Here is a 27676-nt window from a genome sequence, read left to right as displayed (position 1 = left end):
ATATTTTTTTATTTACTCTTGTAATGTTTCATACCAGCAAACCATGGCATTATTGCATAGATTATATTCATGCAGAATTAGCCACAAACACATACCTTCTTTAATAAATCAATTGAAAGTTATATATAAAAATACATTAATGGGTGTGAAATGGAATAGATCCTATAAAATAATAAAAATCCTATAAAAGACAAATCTTGTCAAATCAATCCAACAAACCAACCAGCAGTTCTTCATATTTTTAATCTGTTAAAGTAAGGTACAGCTATAAAAAGTAATCTCTACCTTCTGATGTTTGCTTGTTTTTTTTTTTTGAAATAACGGTTTATTGAGAGTTTTATACACAAAAAGAAACCATAAAAAGGGGGGTAAAACAGAGGGGGGAGTATGACATGGAAGGAAAGGAAAATACAGTGCTGTAGATACAAGCCACATCAGAATCTCCATTACAATAATAAATGACAACATAGGGTCACATAGCGAAACCATCAAAAAAAAAAAAAAAAATGCGTTGTTAACAGCAATGAGGCAAGTGAGAAACAGGAATTAATGTTTGCTTGTTTATCTTTCTATCCTACATGTACACAAATATATACATCTGCTAGTCATTTCATTTGGCACACTTTGGTTAGCAAGTGGTACCAACTATCAAACTGAACTGAATTTGCAGGTTTATGCCTGAAACATATCAAATCATCAAATAAAAAACCCTGTACAATAGCATTAATGCTCTCTGGTTTCTGGATTATTTTTGAGGCTCTCCAGAATAAATGCATGTAAAACAGTGTTGTTGGCTTTCTGGAATGTGGTTGTACAACATGAATTTACTTTTTAGTGAGCTATGATATGATTAAATGCCATGCCAGGCAGAGACTTTTGTTCCTTTGACATCCCATAGATGTACAGGAAAGTTGTCAAAAATGTGATGGCAGATGATAGGATGATGGATGCAGTAATTTATGTAAATATATAAAGAAAGCCAGTCCTGAATGATGGGATGTTTTGGCAGTCATGTAGATCCTGCTAAAGGCTTTAGGTCTTTAATCTCTATGGAATTTTTATGGACAATTTGCTTAAATAGCCTATAATTCCTCCATCCACTTTACAAAAAGTAGAAGCAACGGTGAACATCATTTAATTTTAATAAGTTAAGTACCTTTCATTATATTGCATTTTAGCATGAAAAAAAACAAACTATAGAGGTCAGTCTGATATTGAGACAATTGCAATAATACTTGGGCTTTTTTTGCCCCTGACACCCTGGAAATATTCATGCCTTTAAAATCAGATACCTGCATAAAAAAGCTATATTGCTTTGCATTTTATTTTGTTAAATTATAACAATATAAGGTTGTGTTGTGGAGAGAGCGTGCAATTTATATTTAGCGGGTTTGTGTTCCAAAAACACATTTATTTATGCTAATAGAAAAATAGATGTTGTAAATCTGGAGTTTAGTATAGGTGCCAATTAATGAATTACATTAAAAAATATTTACATACAACAATTATTTATAAAAAAGTGCAGTTCATGTAGTATTGTGAGGACAAATAACTGGTTAAAGTTATTGCATATACAAACAAAAAATCCAGCATAGACAGGTCACACGCTTTGTCCACTATAATTTTTCCATTTAGAATTCTATGTAATATTATAGGATATCAGCTGAAGGCCAGGAAAAGTACGTGACAGGAAATAGCTAGTGGTAATAGTAGTGGTTGCTTCCTCTTTTAGTTGATATTGATTTGTGACAACATCATAGACACTTAGATATTTAAAATACTTAATCTTGCATCTCGGCTATGGGTATAGCATTTTAACGCAATCTATTTACATGTTATTTACATCTCTATGTACAATACATAATATATAACATAATACAAATTGGTTCGCAGATTGACTGTAATTCTGCAAAAAATAAAAAAACAAAAACAAATCAAGGAATGAGTTCTGCTGTTCACAATTCCAGTTTACATGCAATCCAAATCTCTTAAGCAGCAGTGGTCATTGTTGCAAGTGGTGCCTTGCTGTTCATTTTTCATCTTTGTTTTTATTTATCTCTTGAACTGCCAGATCAATAACATTTGTGATAGAATAATGCAGCTAAACTGCTCCACTTCTGAGCTTTGTTGCACTTGTTCCATAGTGAGGAATACAACTAGCCATTTTCCACATTGTCTTTTTATAATGTAAACACCATCTAAAGTTGTATTATATTCAAAAGTCAACTGGTCGGATCATCATTGTGGTTGCCTTTAGAGAGTACCCTGACCCTTTCCAGTAGTACCATTTGATCCCATTAAACTTGTTTGTGTTCTGTCCCAATGAGTAATACATGCCATTCAAATTAGAGGGTCCACAGGCATCAAACCACCATCCTGTAAAAACATATAATTGATACATTTTGTTTTATCAATACTGTTAAGTGACTAGAAATCTTTGTATTATACATTTTCCTTTGTAAGTTTTGTTTTGACACAGAAGTTGGCCTTACCAGATTGACCTAAGGGAGGAATTGTACAACCCATGGGAATAGAAAATACCACTTTAGTTAAATTAAAGATTTAATTTTAAAATTAGGAGCAAATAACATGTTCTAAATGTAATGCACTAATGAGTTAGGTGTAGCAGGAACCTCTGGAGCTCATTTATCACTATGCAACCATATTGTATTTGTGCTTGAAAATAGTATAAACAAAGTTAAGTAGAACTCTAACTTTCAAAATTTGAGTGAAATGGTGCTGATTTTTTTCTTTAGGCTTTGAATACTCAAATTGCTTCACATTTTTCTTAACAGGGATAGCTAGGTTTATTGAACCTGTCAGTAACCATTGCCTAAAAATGCAGATTGCTGTCAAGATATAAGCACAAATAATTTGCCCAGAAAATAGAAATTAAATGAAAATTGTATTACTTCAAACCCCTTTGAATTTTTTCATTGTACAATGAGGTATTACCTCACATGTAAACAAGTCTGTACATTTCTCAATAGTACATCTACTTTTAATGAAATATCACCCTGCAACACTCCATGGAAAGCACTCTATTGGCAAGCTTTTGAAAATTTCATAAAAGAATTGCCTGTTTATGCCAGTAAAAATAGGAAGGTGTAAAAAAGAAAACTGTTCCTACCTCCTGTTGCCATTTGTGAGCACTTGCAAATACATTTGTCATTGTCTGCATCCTTTGTACTAAAATCATTTCCTGGTTGGCTTATGCTGTTTATTTTTCCTGCAGTCCCAGTATATCCTTTGAGGTTGATCCTGTTATTAAAAAGAGAGAAAATGAAGCATGTTTTTTATTCAATTGAAAAGTACTTTTAATTGTGCAGTTGTATATCTGTATAGAATGGTCATACCTTGAGTAGCTTTGTAGGGTAGGGTTAATTGTACAGGCATGAGTGACTGTATGATTATGACCAGCAACAAGGAATTTGATATCTTAAAGGAGTAGGAAGTGTAAGGGCTAATATAGAAGTTGATGTTAGTTATAATTACTTCCAGTCAGTAGATGGCATTGCTGGACAGGAAATCCATTTAAAAGGTTCTAGAGCAGGTCATCCTTGGTTTCACTTATAAGGGGATATCCCTGGTTAAACTATATATGGAGAGAGCAGTGCGTCGATGTAAAGACGATAGGACTAAATTATACTAGAGAACCTGAGGTTACTACCTCAGAATTTTGCCAAGATGAGCCATATTATTAGGTTAGCTAGTGAAAGGCCAGATCTGTATAACCCACTGTAGGTGTTAAGATAAAAGGCTAGGCCAGCAAGTTGAGAAGCTGAGGCACCAATGAGGAGGAATGAAGAGGTCAGCACCTTGTCTTTGCCTGGACAGTAAGACACCCAGTGTATAAAATTTATAGGCAGAAAGGTCCTCTTGCTGGATAGAGTGCACCTCTAGATGCAAGCCATACCCTGCCATGCCTGGAATTCTGGGAGTTGTACAGTCACCTTGACCTGGCGGAAGAGTATCAGGAAGATAGGCAGCAGGAGATATACACAATATGACAAGTGAAGCCTGCCTATGAGACTCCTAATTGCCTAACACCTGTTCTCAAACTTCTCAACCTACTAATGCTAAGGCTGTTACATGAGCAAAGGGAGGGTCAATTCAGGTTTCAGAAATTAATGTTGGAAAGGCAGTATGGGCCAAAAAAAAATTTGTGAATTCCACTTTAGTTATTGTTAAATATATTAAACCTATAAACACATCATTTTAATATATCTTTTTGATACCATTTTGAATAGCTATAGGGCCAGTGTTTTACATATGTGAACAGTTTTCCAAAATGTCTACTAAATATCTACTAGCAGAGAAGGGAAATATGTTGACAGAGAAAGGTGAACTGAGGTCTTGCCTATGATAATTGATCCAGAGTGCTTTTATGAATTCAAATGAAGTTTTAGCTTATAACTGCATTTGACAGCTGTAATATCTGCATGTCAGAGCCTGAGCCTTGTGGACGTGATTGCTGATTTTGATGTTTACTCAGTGCTGAGCATGACTGAATTTTGGAGTCAAAAGAAATTCCTCTGTAACCGAAGGTCTAGAGGTTGGAGTGCAAAGTAGTATGTTCCCTAGTGCAACTGATTACCTTATGGAGAACTAAAGCCTAACTAGAAATGTTGTACATTATGCTTTAGACTTCTATACCATCCCAAGGCATCCTGCGCCCTTTAGCATGGAATATCTGTGCATCTGAACATGCCCCAGTAGCTCCCCATATTCTTTTCTGCTGATTCACTGCACATGCTCTGTGCTGCTGTCAGTTACTGAATTTAGGGACACCATTAAAATATACAGTACACATAGAATATAAATGTCACACTATAAGGCTGATTAGTAACTAATACAGATAATTACTACATGGCAGCATAGAAACTAGTGCAACTAGCATTATAATCTAATACTCAGCCTTGTAGCGCCATCTTATATTACAGGACAACTTCATTATCTGCTTGAATATTTGCAACAACACCCAAGCTTAACTTAACAACAGCTGCTCAAAGCACATGGAAAATGTGAGTGTTGCAGACACTTTCCAAGATGGTATTTCCCTATGACAAGTTTGAAGTCCTGGATCATTGCTGCTGTTGAGAAGCTGAAACTTTAGTCTGGTTCAATAACTGCAGTATATAAAATGGCATTTTTAGCCATATTGATTTTTAGGGATTACTTCTCCTTTTAGAGATGGAACTCGGTCTAGAGCAGTCAGAGAACACAACCTGATCTGTAATTCAATGCATTGTAATTCAACATTTTTGTTCAACTTTACTTTAACAAATTCACAGCTTTATTCAAATAATTATTAGCAGCATATACCATTTTGTTAAATTCACCTTACCTGTATTTCTGCGCTTCATTTCCCAAATAGAAGTGTTCATATAATGAAAAGGCCTGATTTCCTTCCCAATCTCTTAGCTGGATTTTAAGGATATATTTCTGTAGATTTGTTAGCTGAGAAACTAGCTCATTTCCTAACCAGTATTCTCCAGTTGGGTCACCAAATCCCTATGTAATAAAAGAAAACATCTCATTTTAATAAAAGTAAACTTTTGCTCTTCAGCGATTCTATTGGGATTGTAAAACTACATACTTTACAATCCATGGCCATAGAAGGCTGCAATCTAGTTTTAGAATTTAGTTGTTTTTGCATCAACAGTACCTTCAGAATAAATACTTAACAAGCAAATAATTTATATTATGTATCCTATTAAAGAATCTGATGAAACTGCCATATACATATGAGTAAATATGGCCCTTTCACATTTCTTTGTTGAGCTATCCTATTGTGATATTCTGTATGTTCCCTCAGAGATTACCTGATGGGAAAGGTTTTATTTTAATAACGCAATGCTTTACATATGTTCATATGTTTTAGGTTATTATGTATAGTTTCCATTTAAGCAGCTGCACTTTTCCAATAGTATGTTATTTATCAAGTGATTTCAAATCCTTTTTTTATTTTAGAAGACTGAAACTGTACTTAAGTTTTCATATAAAATAAACATTTAAATGGATACTGTCATGGGAAAACATGTTTTTTCCCCAAATGCATCAGTTAATAGTGTTGCTCCAGCAGAATTTCTCTGAAATCCAATTCTCAAAAGAGCAAACAGATTTTTTTATATTCAATTTTGAAATCTGACATGGGGCTAGACATATTGTCAGTTTCCCAGCTGCCCCCAGTTATGTGACTTGTGACTGCACTTTAGGATGGATCTGCTTTCTGGCAGGCTGTTATTTCTCCTACTTAATGTAACTGAATCAGTCTCAGTGGGACTTGGCTTTTACTATTGAGTGTTGTTCTTAGATCTTCCAGGGAGCTGTTATTTTGTAAACTCAATAATTTCTAAACTCAATAATAATTTTCTAAACTCAATGATTCTAATAAGCTGTTATTTTGTGTTAGGGAGCTGCTATCTCATTACCTTCCCATTGTTCTGTTGTTAGGCTGCTGGGGGGAAAAAGGGAGGGGTGATATCACTCCAACTTGCAGTACAGTAGTGAAGTTTATCAGACTCAAGTCACATGACTGGGAACAGCTTGGAAACTGACAATATATCTAGCCCCATGTCAGATTTCAAAATTGAATATAACAAAATCTGTTTGCTCTTTTGAAAAATGGATGTCAGTGCAGAATTCTGCTGGAGCAGCAATATTAACTGATGTGTTTTGAAAAAAACATGTTTTCCCATGACAGTATGCCTTTAAGTAACTACTCTGTATAAAGGCAACTTGCTCTGGTGAGCAGCGAGCTCGCATCCTCTGGTTTCTTGGTTAAAGCAGGCAGGGGGTGGTCCAGAAGATTGTTTTGCGAAACAGAACTAATCAGGCTCTTTCTGGCTGATTGATTTCAGAATAAATGAAAACTGTTTTTTTATCAGTATGAGACCAGGGACTAAATATCACATTATGGTAACACAAGTTTACACATAGCAATAACCTTTTTTGCTTAAACTGAATATGGGATTTTGGTGCCTCTCTCTAAAAATGTGTGCTGGTGCTTTGTGTGGTTGTTTGTCAGTTGTTCTGGGAGCATAATTTTTCTGCAGTTCTGCTGTATAAAGATATGCAAGATGTTTCTCTTATCTCTATTTGTTACTGCATCAGTTAGAACACTGAGACACTGTAGATACCCTTTGTTCCTATAGTGTTGCACTCTGCTTTTTATTAAAGGGATCCTGTCATCAGAAAATGTTTTTTTCAAAACGCATCATTTAATAGTGCTACTCCAACAGAATTCTGCATTGAAATCCATTTCTCAAAAGAGCAAACTGATTTTTTTAAATTCAATTTTGAAATCTGACATGGGGCTAGACATTTTGTTAGTTTCCCAGCTGCCCCTGGTCATGTGACTTGTGCCTGCACTTTAGGAGAGAAATGCTTTGTGGCAGCCTGCTGTTTTTCCTTCTCAATGTAACTGAATGTGTCTCAGTGGGACATGGTTTTTACTATTGAGTGTTGTTCTTAGATCTACCAGGCAGCTATTATCGTGTGTTAGGAGCTGTTATCTGGTTACGTTCCCATTGTTCTTTTGTTTGGCTGCTGGGGGAAAAAGGGAAGGGGGGTGATATCACTCCAACTTGCAGTACAATAGTAAAGAGTGACTGAAGTTTATCAGAGCACAAGTCACATGACTTGGGGCAGCTGGGAAATTGACAATATGTCTAGCCCCATGTCAGATTTCAAAATGAAATATAAAAAAAATCAGTTTGCTCTTTTGAGAAATGGATTTCAGTGCAGAATTCTGCTGGAGCAGCACTATTAACTGATTCATTTTGAAAAAAATGTTTTTTCCCATGACCATATCCCTTTAAAGAGGATGCAATTTAAAGCAACTTTCCTATACAGTTATGGGACTTGTTATACAGAGTGCTCGGGACCTAGTGTTTTCCGGAGAATGGATCTTTATGTATCTTAGATCTTCATAACTTATGTCTACTAGAATGATTTTCAACGCTGCTGATTGAGCAATAGGTTATATTACCCGCAGACTTGAAACAAATTGCAAAAGAGGAAATCAAGATTTGGACTGTGCCCCTGTGAATTCTGGAGTGCAGCTCTCGGCTTGCATGCAAGCCCGTTCAGGTGAAAAAGTTGAAGTAACTGGCTACTGTTTGCGGTAAAACTAATTAAAAAGCCATGGTAGGTGGAGGTAATGGGGTGCCTGTAAATACAAGCCACTATTAAGTAAAGGCATTCGCTTTAGTGCACGTTTCGCCACACACAGTGGCTTCTTCAGGAGCATAGGTTATATGCCCCTGAAGAAGCCACTGTGTATGGCGAAATTCATAGGGCAGCAAAGGTGGACAGTGGGGGACATCTCCCATCTGGTCCCAAAGTAGCTAGGCAGAATTTACTGGTGCTTTGGGAAATCGGACTTGAGAAGGGTGGGGGGCTAGTATGCTGAACATTATAGCGAATGCCTTTACTTAATAGCGGCTTGTATTTACAGGCACCCCATTACCTCCATCTACCATGGCTTTTTAATTAAGCGTTATTTTAAGGGCAGTCAAGGGCTGCACCCCAGAATTCACAGGGGCACAGTCCAAAGCTCTGCTACTAGAATGATGTAAAACTTAAATAAACCCAATAGACTGGTTTTGCTTCCAATAAGGATTCATTATATCTTAGTTGGAATCAAGTACAAGGTACGGTTTTAATATTACAGAAAAAGGAAATAATTTTAAAAATCTGGATTATTTGGATAAAGTGTATGTGAGACGACCTTTACATAATTCTGAGCTTTCTGGATAACGGGTTTCCAGATAACAGATGATAACAGATGAAGTTGATGATTTGATTAGATTTGTATGCAGCATTTCATTACACATTTGCATTCATCAGATATGGGCTGCTAAATCTGCCAAATAAGATAATCTTCATACAGTTGCTTGCATGATCAACTTTTTAAAACTGCCAGACTATCAAACCAACTTTTAATGTAAAGCTAAACTGGAAAATGGTAGCGTAAACATAAGGGAAAATATACCATTTTATAGGAAAGTAAACCACCACAATACTTGCTTTGACCGTGGCATGCTTAATGGGCTATTATATAAGGACCATGTGTTTTCTTTTGTTGTTGACAGAATCCATTCAGTGAGGCATAAGTTAGCAATGGGCTACGGTGGAGAATAGGGTTTATTACAAAAAAATACTGTATACCTCCACTATTTACATGAAGTTATAGACAGAGTCTTGCAATTATTTCTCTTTGTATTTTATTCTTTTGTATTTACCTTTTTGTACTCTTTCCATGTTCTGTGAAAGTCCACACTGCCATCAAAGCGTTTCTGAATAATTGTCCATCCTCCCCCATCTGTTTTCATATCGCAGTAAGTCTGGAACAAATGAGAAAATAATACAATATATACATCTGTAAAATAAATGCACTGTATGTTGTGTACTGTAATGGCTTAGTGTTTGTGATGTTAGGCATCACTTAATTTTTGTACATATTCCATATTCTAGAATTTAATTGGCATTTTTAAATTGGCTCTTTGTATAAGATTTTTTGCTTAATTTTTGTACTGAATTTCAAAAAATATTGCATTTTAAACAGATTTACAGCTTTGGTCAGACTTCTTCAATGTAGTAATCTTAATAAGCTTTCTAAGTATTGAAAGACACAGACGTTATTTAAATAATGGGCAGGATCAGGCACAGTGACCTGGTTACACACCAATTTAGTGATAAAATCCATGAAATCTGTACAAAATCACAGCTAATATCACTAAGAGAGAGAGAGCTCAAACAAATAGCCAGTCATTTTCTGAAAACCCTAAATCAGCATCGGTACTAAATGAGTTACAGATGCCCACCAGCTTAGATTGTCCCTAGAGTGTAAATGAATGAAGAACGCTGATGGCTGCTGCAGGGTAATAGGGAAAGTTTTTCATTTGATCCGTATTAAGGTTTCTGCTAATTTTCTCCTATATGTGAAGAGCATTTAAGTGATGGACATAAGGCTATAAGTCATTCATGCCTGGGGAATGATGCAGAAGAATAAACAGAAAATCATTTTACAGTAGAACCCCAATTTTATGTTTTTAAGGGACCAGAAAAAATTGTGTAAAATCCGGGAAAATGTAATAGCAGCAGCAAAAAGCAAAAAATATCATAAAAGCAAAAAACTGTTTATTTGAAATATAAAAGGTTGCCTAAACCAGTAACTAGAAAGAAAGCAATAATACTTATTTTTCTACTGTTTCTAATTTATGTTAAAATATCTTATTTTGGAGGGGTCATGCTGAACCTGTGTCCACTGATTAAATCAAGCCTTAACTTCTAGTTAGATTTGAATATATTCATTGTTTGGCTATAGAGAACAAACATTGGTCATTCACACACAAGCTAAAATATGTATGCTATGTTTGTAAAACTTCAGCATCTGACAGTTTTATAGTTGACTGTATTTAGTTGCTCCCACATGCTGGTGGGACTGATCAAGTTAAACATGATTGCATATTTCAGGAACTGTGGGGTTTCTACTACAGGCCATAACCTATTGTAAAGTGTTGTATGTTCTCCTTGTGATGAAGACTACTTCTGTGGTATGTTGTCTGAGAGATATTGATTGTAATCTAATATGGCTATCGCCAAGGGAAAAAAGGGTTTATTTTCTTCTCAAAGTGCTTACCTTTGCTTGGTCTGTAGTGTTAGGAATTGTTAATGTGTAAATTCCACTTGCGGTAAATCCTGATTTATATGCTTCAGTGCAGTCTTTAAAAGCGATCTGCTCTTCTTTGGCCACAAAAGTGCTTCTTGGGGCTACAATCAAAAGCAAAATTAAAATAATTTGTAACTATCAGTAGTTCACTTTGGAATATATATATATATATATATATATATATATATATATATATATATAATATATAATATATATATTCATTTATTTATTTATATCAATTAGATACAGATTTTGATTTCAAAAGAAGGCCAAAAGTCCTATTTTGGCTGCTGCTGTGCATGTAAAATCAAAAAGATCTATCTGTCCAACTTTAGGATCTTAATGTACACATTGTAACCAATATATAATAAATGAAATTAAGCTGTGAACCTAATCTCCCAATAGTCGGTCTGCCATTTGAAATTCTATTACTTTTTGGAGGTAAATAAAAGCTTCTATGGTACTGGCAGATCCAGATCACCTGTGTGTCAAGTGTTACAAAAAGTTAATCCAAACATGGTACTAAATTTGAATTTGACACTAATAGGCATTTTGCAGTAAAGTGAGTTATTGAGAGGTAAGCAGAGAGAGATCCAGTTTATTAATACTAAAATTGGCTAATACAATAAGACAGGACACCAGAAGAAAATGAGCAAGAATCAAGGATATCTAGAAGCAAAATAAGGTAATCGTGTGAGTTGGAAGATGCAAAGTATTTAAAAAAGTATGCTATTTTAATTGGTTTCAGTTTCCCTTACATTAACGTAATGTGATGAATTAAAATTTAAAAATGGAGGATTGGTGTTTTGGAGATGATTAAAAGTGAAGATGAAAGTGAAAAGAGCATTGTATTCTTTGCTTACATGTTCATTGTGATAGAGTTTATGCTTCCACCAGTGGCGTAACTACCGGGGGAGCAGGGGGTGCGATTGGGCCAGGGCACGCACCCCCCCAGGGCCCCCCCAGCAGCTCACGCGCCACGATTTCCGGCGGTTCCAGGTGTACAGAGGGGGGCGGGGGGCCCGGCAGCGCGTCCCACGCCAGTGCCCGCCCCCCTCTAGTTACGTCACTGGCTTCCACTTATATTTTGAAACTGCCTTATTTTTGTATTCAGCTTTAAGTAAATATTAGTGACTTCTAGAACAGAAAGTCAATGGCTAAATTGAATTTCCCTTATTTTTTAGAAGGCATTTTGTTCTGTAATATGTTTTTCAAAGAAAATTTAAAAACACTTGTAATAACAATTTTGTTATTGTGCTTAACTAATCATGCCTGGGATCAATCCAGAAAAATACCACTGCTCTGTCCAAAATATTGTTTTAGCAAGACAGTTTATTGAATGCCTCCTACAAAGAAGCATAACAAGTAAACCCCTGTACCTACAAAGGGCATTTGCTTCTAGCAACTTTTTCCTTAAGTTACTAAAATTATTTTTCTATGTGTCATATGTTAACTTGATTGATATCTGTACTTTTCCTATGTTTGCCTAACTAAATATAGTGATACAATTATCTACACACTGATAAATAGACTCTGTTGGTAAACTGGTAATATATAAAGAAATAAAATTATGTATTTGGCTCTCAAAGTAGATCTTCAATGAGAGAGGTGCAAATACTGACCTATATAACATTCTTCCATTGTTCAGTTTATTCTAGCTCAAGGCTAAACTTATGTCCCCACATTGTCATAACTGAAACTTCTACAGTCTCAACATTGCTGTGGAGGAGAGCTTTTGTTTTGGTTATCTACAGGAAGGGCTCATGCTGGTAGCCAAGAGGCAGGTGTGGAAATATTGGAAAGTAAACCCTCGGGGTAAGTGAATACTGTCATTCTGAGCAAACCTGTAATTGGCTGCCATAGAGTGAGTAAGCTGGTGCCAAAGTTGCATTATGTGCTTGGAGGGCGATAAGCGTTTGTAATGCTCTAGTAGGATTGTTGAGTGTTACCAGTTACATTCGGTGTTATACCTTGTCCCATACTGAATAGCTAGTCACAGTTTGAGGTTTCAGTGTGCAACTATTTTGTTAAGGCACGAAAGTTGCCTATTTGACTACCTTATAAGTCTTGTATTGTAAAATATGTTCTGCTTAAAATCCATATTTTTATCAACAGATACCATAGATATATATTAAATATGAAGCAAAAATTATTAATTGATCTTATTTTATTTATAGATTTGTAAAACCAGACTGCTTTGCTTAGGAATACTTATGTGTAACTTCACAAATTAGTTTCATGCTTTTGTTTCTCTGCAAGTAGCTGGATAAAGCCATTACAATTTTACAGTTCTAGACTGCTCCTTTCCAATGATGTACTCTCTAGTGTTCATACTTACGATTTTGAGGTGCCATCCTAGTCAGAAGGCTGTGCACAGTTTCCATCAAGTCATGCTGCTGTTTTTGCAGAAGGGAGTTATTTGCAGATGCTGTTACGAGTTGCTTTTCTAGATCCTCAATGATAGTATTTTGCTTCAGCACCAAAGTTTGAAGTTTATCCTTTTCTTCTTTTATTGTCTGCAGTTGTGCTGTGTGCTTGTCCTCCATGCTTAGGACTTTGGTTTCTAAATAGCTGAAAAAAGTTATATATTAGAACAGGGGTGCACAAAAAGGTAGATCGGGATCTACCAGTAGACCTTTAGCTGGTGATCAGTAGATCTCAAGACGCCGTCAACAAAGTTTTTTTCAATCACCCTCCTGTTTCATGCTTTTTATTAAGATATTTAAGTTAAAGTTACAGTAAAAATATACATTTTCACATTAATATTTAAGTAATATTTTCTACGGAACAGAATTGGAAAAATGTTTTTATGGATGTAGATCCTAATAGGACATCACTAAAAGTAGACCTTGCATTATTAGTAAAGTATGGGCACTCCTGTATTAGAACTATACAAAGTATGGTTACTTGGTTGAACAATCTAGCCTTTTTAATAGAATGTGTTGCACAAACTATTGTAGTGTATGCTATATCTCAGGGAACCAGAAGTTAACATACTTTTTAGTAAGGTATGCATTAGCTGGATGAAACATTTCAATTCAAGTTTCGAGTTTTACACATTCAATTTGACAATGTAATGTAAAAATAAGTTAAGCAAGTTATATTTTCACACACAAGGGTAATATTTATTTGTAAAGCAGAAACCGTTTTGATGTTTTCCAATGTATATTTAATACCATCTTGAAAATAAGAACTTGATTTTGATTACTTGTCTGTTTAAACTAACCCTGTTTTAATAGCAACAAAACGGCTTGTTTAACTTTATGGTGGTTCTGAGGTGCATTGTGAGAATTTTTGTGGTCTTCATACTGTTTGAGATTACCTATCACTGCTTCTTAATGGAACTACCTCAAACTACTTATTTTTTTTTGATATTTCATAAATCAATAATTAATAAGGAGACAAAATGCTTGAGAGAGAATAGCTCATAAAGACCATAATATCTTTGTGTATCTTTGACTAGTATTTTTGCTTGTGTGTAACTCTTGCTGTTTCATTTATTATAGTAAGATATGTTCAACTCAAATTAGAAAAACCTAGATCATTTCCAATACTTTGTATTAATTCTCTATTTCAGACTTTATAAATATTTTATACATAGGAACAAATGTATTAGTAAGGGAATATTATGTCATTGTGTCATGCTTTTTATCTCCGTTCTGAGGAAGAACCTATGAACTTTGGCACAATTGCTGTTATATGAAAGCAGATGGTATTTCCTCTATTGATCACTGGGGACATGAGTATTATTGGCAAAATAATCGCGTTGCGGTGAAAAACATTTTGTATGGTTGTTTGCAGATTAGTAATGTTGCATGAAGAGGAAATATGTAGCCTAAAGCTATGCTGTAAAAAAACAAATGTGTCCTTATTTTGTAAAGCAAAGCTGACAGCATTGTGGCTCGTGTTCAGTGTTCAACATATGGATCCCTAGCTAGTCTTTACAACTTTATTTTCTCAATTGTCTCTCTGAAATTATAATAATAAATGCCGTATTATTGCCCTTTTACCAATTGCCATAAAACTTCTTTTACATTTTGGTGCATAACCAGGAATTTTTTTTTTTAATTGTACTGCTAACTGAAGGATCCACTACTATGGTCCACCCGGTGTTTTTACTGCCAGCGTATCTCGGCTGTGTGTTTGCTTCAGAAAGACTGGTATTGTTTATATAAACAAGCTGCAGTGTAGTAATGGGGGCAGTGATTCAAACTGGAAAAAAGGCACAGGTTACACTGCCCAGATAAGCCCTTTCCAATACAGTGGTGTTGTCTCTGTTATGTTACTGTGTCTTTTCTCCTTTTTCCAGTAGCTTGAATGACTGCCCCCATGTCTACACAGCAGCTTGTTTGTATAAACTATAGTAGTCTTCTGAAGCAAACACACAATTTTTTACCAGTGTAGAGGAACAGTACATTATATTTTAATTACTTTGATACACTGTTGGTTTTTGGTGTTACTGTTCATTTAAAAGCAGAGGAGTCTGCCTCCAAGGATTTATGTACAGACTCCATAGCCCTGTGTGAAAACACTCTAGAGAAATGTCTTTTTTCTGAAAAATGACAATATGCCACTTTCATGTGGATCTAACAGAATTGGAAGGAAGGGTTGGCTAGTGAAGAACAAATTTTAGCACATAATGATGTATAGCCCTTCGTACTTATAGTTCGAAGTTACTTACCTGTTCTTGTCTTGCAGCTTTGTTATTTCGCTAGTCTGGTCTGAAATTTGTCTCTCTAATTTGTTTGTTGAGAGGGAATTTTCTAGAAGCTGGAGCTCAAGTCGTGTGGTTTGGTTAAACACCTGTTTAAAGATATATTTTCCAAATATATTATTATATGCTGTATATTAGTTTGGTTATGTTTAATCTGATATGCATTTCCATCATAAAAAAATGTGCAATGCAGCCCTCAATTATAATATATTTAATGATTTGGGGGGGGGAATTATAATCGTTAGATTCATATTATGAGGAGTTATAAGTACTGCACAATATGTTGGCACTCTATAAATACATGTTAATAATAATAAGGTAATGTACTTTTTCATATATATTTATTTATATATATATATATATATATATATATATATATATATATATATATATATATATATATATATATATATATATATATGTATATGTGTGTGTGTGTAAAATATAGTAAATACACTATTTAACATTTTTTTTTAGACATTAAGATAGTAACACCTGAAATAGGTTTTTCACAGTATGGTCAATTTACTATTGATCATTGATATCCATGGTACATAGATATTAGTTAGTATAATTGGCAAGCATACACATCCAAAAAATTGCTGAGCCAGTAATTCTGTCATACTAAAAATAAATAAATTTTGCTATTTATGCCAGTAATAAGGCAGCAGCTTCCAAAGTTTTAGGGCCAGATTTATTAAGGGTCTAATTGAAAATTCGAATTTCCTAATTTTTTTTTATGGTCAAAACTGTCAAATTCGACTAGGGAATTATCCAAACTCGATTCAAGTTTTTAAAAAAAATATAAATTCTATTTTCTGATTTATCATATCATTATCGAATAAGAATTCGAATTTGACTATACGCCACCTAAAACCTGCCGAATTGCTCTATAAGTCAATGGGAGAGGTCCAGGGATCAATTTGGATTTGTTTGTAGCCTTCATGACATTCGAGTTTTTTTCAGGGAAAAAACTCAAATTGAGTTTGGTCAAATTCTATTCGATTTTAATAATAACTAGTCGAATATTCACATTTCGAGTCAAATTGAATTCATGTGAGTTAAAAAAACTTTTGATAATGTACCTCCCCGTGTGTCTTTAAAGGTGTTGTTCACTTTTAAATTAACTGCAATTGGTTTTATTTATTTTTTATATATCTATGGTTTTTTAGTTATTTGGTTTTATTCAGAAACTCTCCAGTTTGCAATTCCAGCAATCTGGTTGCTAAGGTCCAAATTGCCCAAGCAACCATGTATGAATTTGAATAAGAGACTGGAATATGAATAGGAGATGGCCTGAATAGAAAAATTAGCAATAAAAAGTAGCAGTAACAGCAAAAGTGTAGCCTTACAGAGCATTTTTTTTTTTTTAGATTGGTCAGTGACCCGTATTTGAAAGCTGGAAAGAATCAGAAGAAGGCAAATAATTGAAAAACTAAATTAAAAAATAATAATAATGAAGACCGATTGAAAAGTTGCTTAGAATTGGCCATTCTATCCATACTAAAAGTTAATTTAAAGGTGAACCACCCCTTTAACACAATATGCACGTGACATTAAGCAAACAAAAAGAATCTGCTTTATTGCTTTCAAATTCACTAGGTAGAAATGCTGCTTAGCTATACCAAACATTTCAGGTTCTAATATAAAAAGTACAGGCTGTATGAAGTCTCAAGTTGTTGTCTGATGTGGAGCCTTAAAGCATCTGTGTTGATATTTCAAGGGATACACATATTGGATGATTACATATCTAACATTCAGTCATTTCCGCTGCCTGTTCTTTTCTCTTGAGATTATGCTCAGGAGTTTTATTTAATTGAGGAAGCAAAATCTTTCAGAAGTTTAGACATAGCCTTTTGCCTCGTCATGCAGCATGCACAATACAGCTATGTTTTTCTCTCCCTATAACGCTTACATATACTTCTTTCATCTGGACTAGCTCCTGTTGACAGGAAAACCTCATTACTCACATCCGTCATGCCATTTTTTTGCTCGAGGATGTGATTTCACTGGTAACTCTCCTTGATAAAGAAGTTGTCTTTTAGGGCTGTTCTTTAACACATATAGTACTAAGAACATAATTATACTTTTTGTATTTTGTCTTAGATGGCTATTTTTGGATTCCTGTATTATTATCATTACATTATGGCTTTGCAGTATTCCTTTCCTCTGAAAATATAATTTGCTGATTGATATTAAAATGTATACCCATACTCTCTGTTTTGTTAATGAGTATACAGAATCATTGTTCATTTTGCTGCAAAAAAAAAAAAAAAAAAAAAACACCAAAAAAAAAAAAACCAAATGCCTTAAAATGCACTTAAAAGAATTTGGAGCTCTATTGTGTATTTAGTGTAGCTGGAAGATTCCTTGTTGGCAAATGATGCAGGAGTGCATGATCAGAATGGTTGCAGCCGTTCTATTTAAGGAATAACATTGACTTGCCTTGTGTTCTGCCAAGCAAAGTTTGCTTTTTTTAAGTCTGAGTTTTAATTTTTTCAGATGTTCTGTCAGAGTAAAGTTTATGGCTGTCTACTGCCATATTTGAGTCTTTAAACATTTGCCCAGGAATTCACCTTGGTGCACACTAAATCGTTCTCTAAAAATGTTAAAGGGAACGATATGCCACTGATGGCTGATGCTAAATGCAGTGCAATAAATGTACCACTGATTAATATGTAATTGGTTAACTGTACTAATATAATTGTTTTTCCACAACGTATTAAAAGCATAGAGGTTTTCTAGAAAAGTTTATAATTGTGTGTGTGTGGCCCCTTAAACCCATTAACTCATGGTATGACTGAATCAGAAAACCAGATGAGTTGATGATTCCAAATAGCTGCGTGCGTGAGGTCACAAGTCAGTCTGTAATGGCACAGACCCATTTTTTCTGCACTTTTGCTCAGTGATCCAATCAATCAACACACTTATCTGGGAAAGTGGGGGCTGGAAGTTTATACAATTTGTCTGTTTGTGTGTGCCCACATTCTACTAAAATCTCTTCCACGGTCATGTGCCATGCAAGTGAATTTGTTTCCCCATCCTGCTGTCCATGCATGGTTAAACTATATGCTTCTTAACCGTGTAACAACAGAAATGTAAAGTCTCAGAACTTGGATTTTATACACCCGTTGTAATTTTTTTTAATTAAAATATGTGGACATAACAATCTTCATTCAAACCATTTAACAATGATTTAACAACAAAAAAGTAAATTTAAATTTGCAATCATTTATTCAACAAATAAACAATAAAAATTAATACCTGGTATTATGCCCTATGGCAGAAACAACCTCAGGTTTCTTATAACTGTCTACCAGTCTGGTAGATTTTTTTTCAGCCGGGTAATGTTTACGGGATTTCTTTAACCCCCTGGCGATTCCTCAATCCAAGTTTTTTGTCAGCCATTGAGCCTCAGTCTGGCTTATGGGTTCACATTATCCTCAAGAACCTTGAACTCTTGAACATTGAAGGATTTAACTTGGTTTTTATAATGGTAAACTGCCTAGGCCAGCAAAGCAGCCCTAAACCATGCTGTTTTCTGTTACTGCATAATCTATCCAGAACACATTGTCTTCGTATTTGCTAGGTGTGCATGGACAAACTTTTGTCTTGCAATAGACTACAAAATGTAAATGCTGTATGATATTTGTTATATCACTTTTATTTGTCAATATTGTTAAAATGAAAATAAAATATGGTGTTGCAAGTCTCTTAAAATAGACATTGGAAATGGACCTTTTTCAAACATCATTCAACATAAACATACTGTACATAATGCACGATTAATTGATGGTTTCTGGCTCTCTTAATCTTTAAACAGAGCTGATAAGACAAGTCGCATCATTAATTTTCTTGGGCAGAGATCAACAATCTTTTTAATACCAAAATATTTGCAAAATGTTTCCAAATATTTTTTGTGTGTATTATGAATGTTTTACCTGCGTCTCGACGTGGGTTAGCTTTTTTGACTGCTCCACTGTCTGATTTAAAAGACTGGTGCCTATCTCAATCATTGCAGCAGTGTGATTCTGTACGGCATGCTGCTGTATCTGCACCATTTCTTTCTTTATGTTATCTTGGATATAGCTTTCAAGCTATAAAAGAGAACAAAAATATACATTAAATACCTGAAACCAAAAATGGTACAAAATGTAAACATTAGAAGTTGTGTTGACTTGTAAATTAATGTGACAATTTCATACAAGCACCCCTGTACTTTTTGTATACCAAGATTTATCTGCATTATTCCCAGATCTGTTTATGTTCAACCACATCTATGGTCTGCTTTTCTACATAGTTCCATGATAACATTTAACATTTATTATATACAGACCTGTTGGAGACATTTTCAGACACAGTGAAGCATTTAGACTATATTATGAATTTCTGTCAACTAAGTGTTGGCAACAGTATTCCTTATTTTTTGAGAGAGGCAATTTAAGGCAGAAAAGGAACCAGTCAGCAGTAATCTTTGATGGTCTACTCCTTAGCACTTTATTCAACAGCCCTGAGTTCAGTTCCTACCCAAGTACTTTATGCATGGAGTTGGTATTCTGTGTGGGTTTCCTAACAAACATACAGATGGGTTGAGTTGACTTCTGCTATGATCTAGTATGTGTGAATGTTATAGGGGACATAGACTGTAAGGTCCATTGGGATAGAAAGTAAAACATTGCGTAAAAACAAATTATAATTGTAAAAATAAATTATAAATAATCAAAATAAATTGTAGTTAAGATAATGAAAGGAAATATCAGATTGGTTGTTTAGAATTGGTGGACCATGGCAAACTTTGCTCAGCCAAAGGGACCGGCGTCTATATTTTAATAGCAGCTAATATAAAAATCATAAGCATGCAATACTACAGTTTATATCCACAATCCACTTCCTTCAGAAATAATCTGTAAAAAGTTGATTTAATAAGGGTTTCCTAGAGTTTCTGTAACAATGCTGGTCTATTCTTGAGAGGCATGCTGCATAAAGTTTCTATGCATGGGGTTTTTTAAAGACCTACGCAATATTGTTAAAGAGCTTATTTTCTCTTTAACCATGTGTTTTTAATTTGGTGACCATCCTTACCCTATAGTAAACCATGATAAGATATTAACGATAATTAAAGCTTTTCCAATTTGGTTTGGTATACTCACACATATGGTGTGTATGAGATGCAGCTGGTGGTGGTTTGAGTTGTGAAGAAGGTTTAACAAAACTAAATTTGATGAGTTCCAGGCTTCAGACAATATACAATATTTTCTCAGAAGGATTTATGTTAAGGGTTATATGATGCTTAGGAACTCTGTATTTTAAATGTTATTGGTTTGTAGTACAAATTGGTTACATCTTATAATTTACAGCATTTTAAAATTGGTGGCTCGATATCATAGGGTACATAATATAAACATGAATATTTATTTTAAGCACTATTTTTGTGAATTTACCTAATGGCCCCTTTCCTATACTTATTCCTAAATGTAGGCGTGAGTAATGGCTTTTTCTGACCAATACCTTGATCTTTGCAAGTAGGTGACCCAGAGGTTACTAACTACGATCTCTTCAGTCATTCAGTCATGGGCCATTATACCATGGAGACTTTAAATGTGCACATGTTGCATTAAAAAAATCAGGTAAATAGAATTTTTTTTAAAAAAACTAGAATAACAAAATTAAATCCTCAATCTTTTTTGGGAGTTGCAGTTTACAGTGACCCAAACAGATAGCATTTTCCAGTGCAGGCTGGATACAAGCAAACTAGGAAGACTAATACATTAAAAAAAAACCCATACAAAATGAAAAAAACGTGACACATTGCTTGGGAGTGGGGAATCTAGAACATGCTTAATGTAGTCAATGTGAAATACCCCTTTAAACCTTGACTGACATAATATTACATATTTTGTGAAATTTATTGTGAAATTTTAGTGACTAGTGTCACTAAGGGACATGTATGTCTGACACCAAAAAGACAATTCTTATATATTGGTGTGGTATTTATTGAACACCCCATGGAATTACTGTGAACAGCAATTAGACACCTTTGCATATTTTTGGCTCTCTTAGTAAAAATATTTAGTCCCTACTTGATCTATGTTTCATTTGTGTGCACACCCCCCCAAGTTTATTTTGACACTTCCATCCCTGGGACAGCATAAGAGAGAAGTGGGAGACTGACAACTGAAATATGGGACAATTGTGTCAAGTCAAAGCCCACCATTGGTATGATAGACTGTGCTTAACCAATATTATCCTATATAAACATCCTTACAAGGAAAATAAAAACTACAGCTTAAGCTGATTCTGAAGAAAAAATTGTACTGTGTATTTAAAAAGTTTGAACAGCCTGGTTATTCGGTTTATTTTGAAACTATGTATAACCTGGTGTTTGTTGGTTGTCATGTAGTAAGTGTTTTCCTCCTGAAGTGGCTATAAGTGGTTTCTCATTGTATTTAGAAGCAAGTGTTTCTGTGACTTTGGCTAATGCACGAACTTGTGTAAAAATAGAGTGTAAATTTCAAATGCACAATGGTTTTAACAGAAAATTGTGATTGGTAGCTATAGAAAATGCTTTAAAATTGAAGGTATCCGCTTTTCACTATTTTGCACATCTCTATCCATGCAATCCAAGTGATGAGTGACTGAAAATGCTTAATTTTAAGTATCTAATAGTAAGGAAATTCTATTTTTTTTTTTATAACATCAAGTCTCTTGTAACTTGAATATACAAGAGAACCAATACCACATCTTATTATGTATATGCCTACTCTCCCAATATAGTAAGTATCCCCTTAAAAAAGTAATAATTGTTTGTGTTGTTGCCCTCCTTTGTGGTATTTACTGTATGTATATATATAATTGTTGATGAGTATAAATGGGTTATAGTTTGGATTTTGATAAATTCATCTTGGGTAAATATAAGTCTTGTTCTGGGAACAAGGTCAGGTTTCCATGTAATAAATAACCACCAAAGAATGTTTATGTGTGTGTTTGGTGTGAAGGGGGGGGGGGGGCACACATCCAGCTTTTCTAAAGAGCTTACTGGCCTTCATGGCTTGACAAAAGTATGTTAACAATAATAAGAAGTAAGGGCTGAAAGATACAACTGATAAAAACTGCTTTATTCAATGATTTAAATAGGCTTTGACCTCCCTTCACAAAAAGCTATAAGGAATGGAAAGTCAAAGATCAAATGGCTTAAGGGTACCTCCCTTCTTTTGACTGTTTGCTCATAAGGGCATGATGTTTACTAGAGGCTAGTACAAAGCATTTCAGGCACTGCATTATCCATGCCAGCCCATTAAAAACAGGTCATTTTCCTAAACAAATTCTTCTGAATTCTGCAGTTAATAATTACAAAAGATGAAGGGGGAAAGAGACTAGAAGATTTCAATATTTTAATGGTGAAACTGACTAATGCAAATGCAGTGAAATGTCCTACATTAGAGTAAACTTGATAATTTACATGGAGCTGTAAAGAGCAATTTGGCTTGTCATGCAGGATTTTACAAGAAATATTTGTGTATATACAGTATAAACTGACAGAACCATTATTAAACAATTCCATACGTTTCCAAGTGCAATGCTGGTATTTTGGCCTTTGCATCAGACCAGTTTTTATAAATTTGGAGAAAAGGGGCAAGGCAAACACTTAAGTTTAACATGGCTACTGTGACATAGACTTAATTCAAGCTTAATTGGGAATTTAACTTTAATATACGCTTCATCTCATGGAAATAAGAAATTTAAAAGTTTAAGTTAAAATTTCTGAACCATTTCTGAAATAGAATTTCTTTTCAGTATCCCCCTTTCAGCATCTTGTCTCTCTATATTCTGGAATTGGAATTCTGATTGATAGGTCAAATACATCTGTGATCCCATTCCCAAGAAAATGTATAAGAGCTATCTTTCCTTAACACCAACATAGGCTGCACATCGAGAGAGAGAAATTGCTGAGAAGATATAGATAAATATAGATAAATTAAGCCATATGTCATTATGGGTGGCCAATTACTTGTATCTGTGTGTATGTAGAAAATGCTTAAATATTTTAGTACAGGATATTAGAAACCTTCAAGGGTCTAATTCATTGTGCACTACCAGTGCTGTATTTAGGTCTGATACCACCCTAGGCGCAAGACCTACAAGCCCCCAGACCTAGGTACCCCTCGCCCCCCAAATCTCTGCTGCTGGATTTAGATAGCAAGGTCTCCAGTGGCAGTTGGGAGATTTTTTTATTTTTACTTTAAGAAAATAAAAAAATTTATATATGCACCCAAGGAGCCTAGGCACATGCCCTTGTGTTCCATATATAAATCTAGCCCTGGGTACTACCTGCACCTAGACCCACAACCTGCATTTCTACCTGCTCAAACCCTCAGCCCAGCTCACAACAACCTCCAATATGACCTGCTACTCTATCCAATTTGAAACATGGAAATTATGTCAATGATCTACCAGACCCAGCTGAGAAGGTAGTTAAACCTCCTCACATATTTTAGGCTTCCTCACAGTGCCTTTATACACGTTTTGGTTTCTCCATTTTATTGTTTATTTAGTCTGTCAAGTTCTGTGCTATAAAGTGCGGCACTCTAGTAATCTAACCATGAGGTATTATGCACTAAAAGGAAAGAAGCATGCACAGATGCACACTAATAATACCTTTAAACTTGCCGTGTAATTATTTGAAAGTTTCTTATTTTCTTTTGTCCCTAAAATCAGTCCATTCTACGATCACATGTGTAGCTCATACAGTAAAGATATAAATAGTTCCAATTGTGTTCCGGGTGACATCCATCCAATGATTGTATGACCTCACCTCTCTGTTTGTAACATTTTAGAATGACTGCTATTTCCCATCTCTGAGACTAACTCTGACCCTGTCTGTGAAAACATGCAGCATAAGAATGTAATGCGGATTATATGGGGACTATTTCTGAAAAAATGCCCACCCCTTCTTCCGTTCTGTTTTCACTTTACTTAAAGAAGCCGTAGTGCTTAACATAAATTGCTTTGTGAGATGCAGAATTTAATTTACCAGGTTTCAGTAGTGACATGTCACTATTAACCACATTGCTTTTATTCCTTGTGAAAGGTTAAGTCACGTCTATGTTCTCAGTGAATTAACTATGACACAGTTCTTACAATGAGCTACATCATGAATAGTGACGTACCATATTGCAAGAAGTGAGTCACTATTGACAGGAACATGATACCAACATGGTATTATGGATGGTCTGCATCAGCTGTGCCAGTGCCGTGCTTAGTTGCTACTGTTCTTTCAAGGTTCAAGGTAATTGTTGGATGGGCAAAATTTTTGTGGAATGTTCTGATTTAAAACCTTGAGGCACAAGGTAGGGAGGGGAGCACGCCTATGTGCCTTCACCACTCTTTAAAATAAAAGTAAAAATAGTGCAAGTTCTTAGTGTTGCCCCGAGATCTCGTAGGAAAATGTATTAGATGCTAAAGCACTTTTTTGTAAAGTTGGCCACACACACAGTGTAATCTAGTTGGTCTGGCAACCAGATCAGATTTCCTGTTAATTGCTTACTGTGGGGACCCATTTGGTGACAACAAACAGCTGTTTGATCCCATCAGATTTTAGGTGGTACAGAAAATGCAGTCTATAACTGCATTATATCTCCATATGAGTAAGGTCACTGACCAATTCAGAAATCCCACACTCCTTCAATGCCCTTTGTGACCCACCAGTTTAAGTACAATTAGACATTAATGATTTGAGTAGAGATGCTCTATGGTCTTACCATTTCAAGATGGTCAAGTTTTCAATCACTGTGCAGAAAGACGTAATGTTTGTATAACAATGAAACATTTGGAAAAAGTTATTTTATTTTAGATCTGGATTCATGGGTGGCAATATTGATAAAACAAGTTGTACTTATTTGCTGAAAATCCAGGTAGCGAACATCATGATAAATACTACTTTTACTTGTCAGGAAGTGCATTGGTAATGCATACAGAAATGCACAGCAATCTACAGGCATAGCAAAAAAACTCCATCTGAGAGTATAACTGAAGGCTCCATCTCTTTTACGCAGGAGCAGGAAGGAAAATATTGGTATTTTTCAATCAGAAAATGTATGTAGCTTTAACATTATATTATAATATTCCCAAATGATTTAGATATGGTAACTGGGATTTTAGGGTTACCAGCCTCATCAATAAAGTTTCTGAGGCCCAGATATAAGCCCAAGTAAATAAGAAATGTACAAAGCAATGTGATAATACAGTGAATTGTGAATTTTATAAAGCTCTATTTTTATCTCCATTATGGAGAAATGGAGTACCCTCCAAGCTTCACATTCCCCCTGCTTTGTACATAGTTTATCTCCTGTCCAGTTTACATTCCAGAAATGGTAATGGATTGGCAACATGCTGCAGTCCAACTTGATAAATGAAGCCTTCTTTGTAGGTGTTTGGAAAACAGATAAAAAGTGACATGCATAAAGTCTCACTAAGAGCAGCTACTGAAAATTCTCCTAATTTATACTGTATATGTAAAGAACATTATTCTTACTTTTCTAACTTGTCTTACATCTTAATTACACTTGACCCATAGTTACAAGAGTAACACGAGGAGATTTTAAGCTGCCATGGGCTATAATAAATATAATGGGCTGCATAAAATGCTGGCTTAAAGCAAATTGTGTGAGAAAATGGAAACACATGTCCCCGTTACTGGCCATTAGAATAAAGGGTGTAATAATATGTTTAATTATACATTTCAGATGTATTTATATGGAATAGTAACGGAGAATCTTTCTGACATGTTAGATATAAAATGTAACTAAATAAAATTAACTAGCACAACTGTGAAGAATAATTTATTAAAATAATGCTTCATTAATTTGCAAATTCATTGCTGGTAAATGACTATGGGATTTTTTATCTTGTTGCAGTGTTAAGCCAAATTGTGCAGCTATGAGCTGGCAAGAGAATATTATCCAGTTTCTCACCATGAGAAAATTTCATCAGTGGACCTTCAGTGAACCCTGTTCATACAGTCATTTACACAACCCTAATGTGGCAGTCATAAATCTGATTTATTGCCATGGCTTTAAAGTTCTGTACATGCTGTATTTTAATTTCTTTGCATGTTGAGTATAAAAAAACAATCCCACAGACTCCAAACAACTTGATTAGTTTTTGCAATGTGGCCATTTAAAAAAAAAAAAAAATACATTAACCTTAGCACCTTCCTTTCTTTTGAGAATTGATCTAATCCTACAGGCCAATATGGCCTTAATGTAATTTTGATATTAAACTCAATTTTGCAACCCTGATAGAAAAGAGTGTGCTGGATTTGTCATTCAGCCCTCTAGGAATGGCATGTGTTGCGTTCTGCCAAAGAAAATTGTAAAACAAACATTACAGCAAAAGGATCCTTGAGGCGGGACCGAAACGTTGTATGAGATGCTGTATCAATAAGAGCATAATTTCACAAATTACAGAGAGTGCTGATCCTTCGTTTGTTTATATTATAAATCCTTGAGCACCTCTGGCAACTCAAAGTATGAGTGCGGGCACTTCTGGACATATATATATATATATATATATATATATATATATATATATATATATATATATATATATATATATATATATATATATTTATTTCCATTACAGTATACCCTTTAAATCGTAAATGAATGAATGAACTTTCTTGTCCCCAGAACCAGCTTTTCTCTTACCTTGATCAACCACTGTGTGTTGTTTTCCATGATATTTTCTAAAACCTGTAGTCTCTGCACTGAGTCATCATAGTCAAGTGGAGCATCCCTCTGCACTGAATTGGATACATAGGAGTTGGTAGAGGCTGAGCGGCAACTTTCAACCTCTGGCATTAAAAATGTGTAGCTGCAAGCTCCATGCTGGACCTGGTACTGTTTCTTCCCTGAACTGTCCACAGCTTTCCGAATTGTTGCATGTCCAATATCCAAGCTTATGAGTACAATCAGTAATACAGCCACAGCAGGGAGCAACATGATGCCACAATAATGATAATTATTAAGTGAAAGTCCGTGCTTTTCTGAATAGGGTGTTCAGTCCTTCTCTGTGTACGTTGTGAAGCTGCAGCAATCTTCCTTCCTCAGTGAACAGTTGGCATCTGGTCAGTCTGCTGCTCAGTTTCTGAATCTGTACAGTGTCTGGGGCGGAGCTAACGGAAAGTTTGGGAAGCTGTGCTCAGCAGTAAGAACTTGGTCTTTTTTAATGTAATGCATTAAATGACTACAAAACTAGCTCTTTTTTTTTTTTTTTAATGAACTGAT

General features: G+C 34.9%; 2 protein-coding genes across 2 annotated transcripts in view; one reads left to right on the top strand and one right to left on the bottom strand.

The window, feature by feature from the left end:
• Nucleotides 1–27676, top strand: part of LOC108716177 (microcephalin-like) — a 134940-nt gene that overhangs the window by 57798 nt on the left and 49466 nt on the right. The gene's annotated exons all lie outside the window — the stretch shown is intronic.
• angpt2.L (angiopoietin 2 L homeolog) lies at nucleotides 239–27503 on the bottom strand. Its single transcript, XM_018263452.2, has 9 exons — nucleotides 27098–27503; nucleotides 19334–19489; nucleotides 15360–15481; nucleotides 13017–13249; nucleotides 10649–10779; nucleotides 9249–9350; nucleotides 5348–5514; nucleotides 3131–3261; nucleotides 239–2376 (listed from the first exon to the last, which is right to left on the bottom strand). Exons 1-9 carry the CDS (start codon nucleotides 27389–27391, stop codon nucleotides 2216–2218), a joined length of 1497 nt encoding a protein of 498 aa, XP_018118941.1. The 5' UTR covers nucleotides 27392–27503; the 3' UTR covers nucleotides 239–2215.

The sequence above is a fragment of the Xenopus laevis genome, chromosome 5L (assembly GCF_017654675.1).
Source record: "Xenopus laevis strain J_2021 chromosome 5L, Xenopus_laevis_v10.1, whole genome shotgun sequence".
Lineage (NCBI taxonomy): Eukaryota > Metazoa > Chordata > Amphibia > Anura > Pipidae > Xenopus > Xenopus laevis.
The sequence above is the reverse complement of the archived record's forward strand: the minus strand, read 5'-3'. Positions and strand labels throughout refer to the sequence as shown.

What these genes read in the sequence shown, in the direction of transcription:
- angpt2.L (XM_018263452.2), bottom strand. Translation starts at nt 27,391, where the DNA reads ATGTTGCTCCCTGCTGTGGCTGTATTACTGATTGTACTCATAAGCTTG. An exon ending in ACACTACAGACCAAGCAAAG is followed by an intron (nt 9,351 to 10,648) that starts GTAAGCACTTTG and finishes CATTTGTTCCAG; the next exon opens with ACTTACTGCGATATGAAAAC. An exon ending in AATGAAGCGCAGAAATACAG is followed by an intron (nt 3,262 to 5,347) that starts GTAAGGTGAATT and finishes TTTTAATAACAG; the next exon opens with GATCAACCTCAAAGGATATA.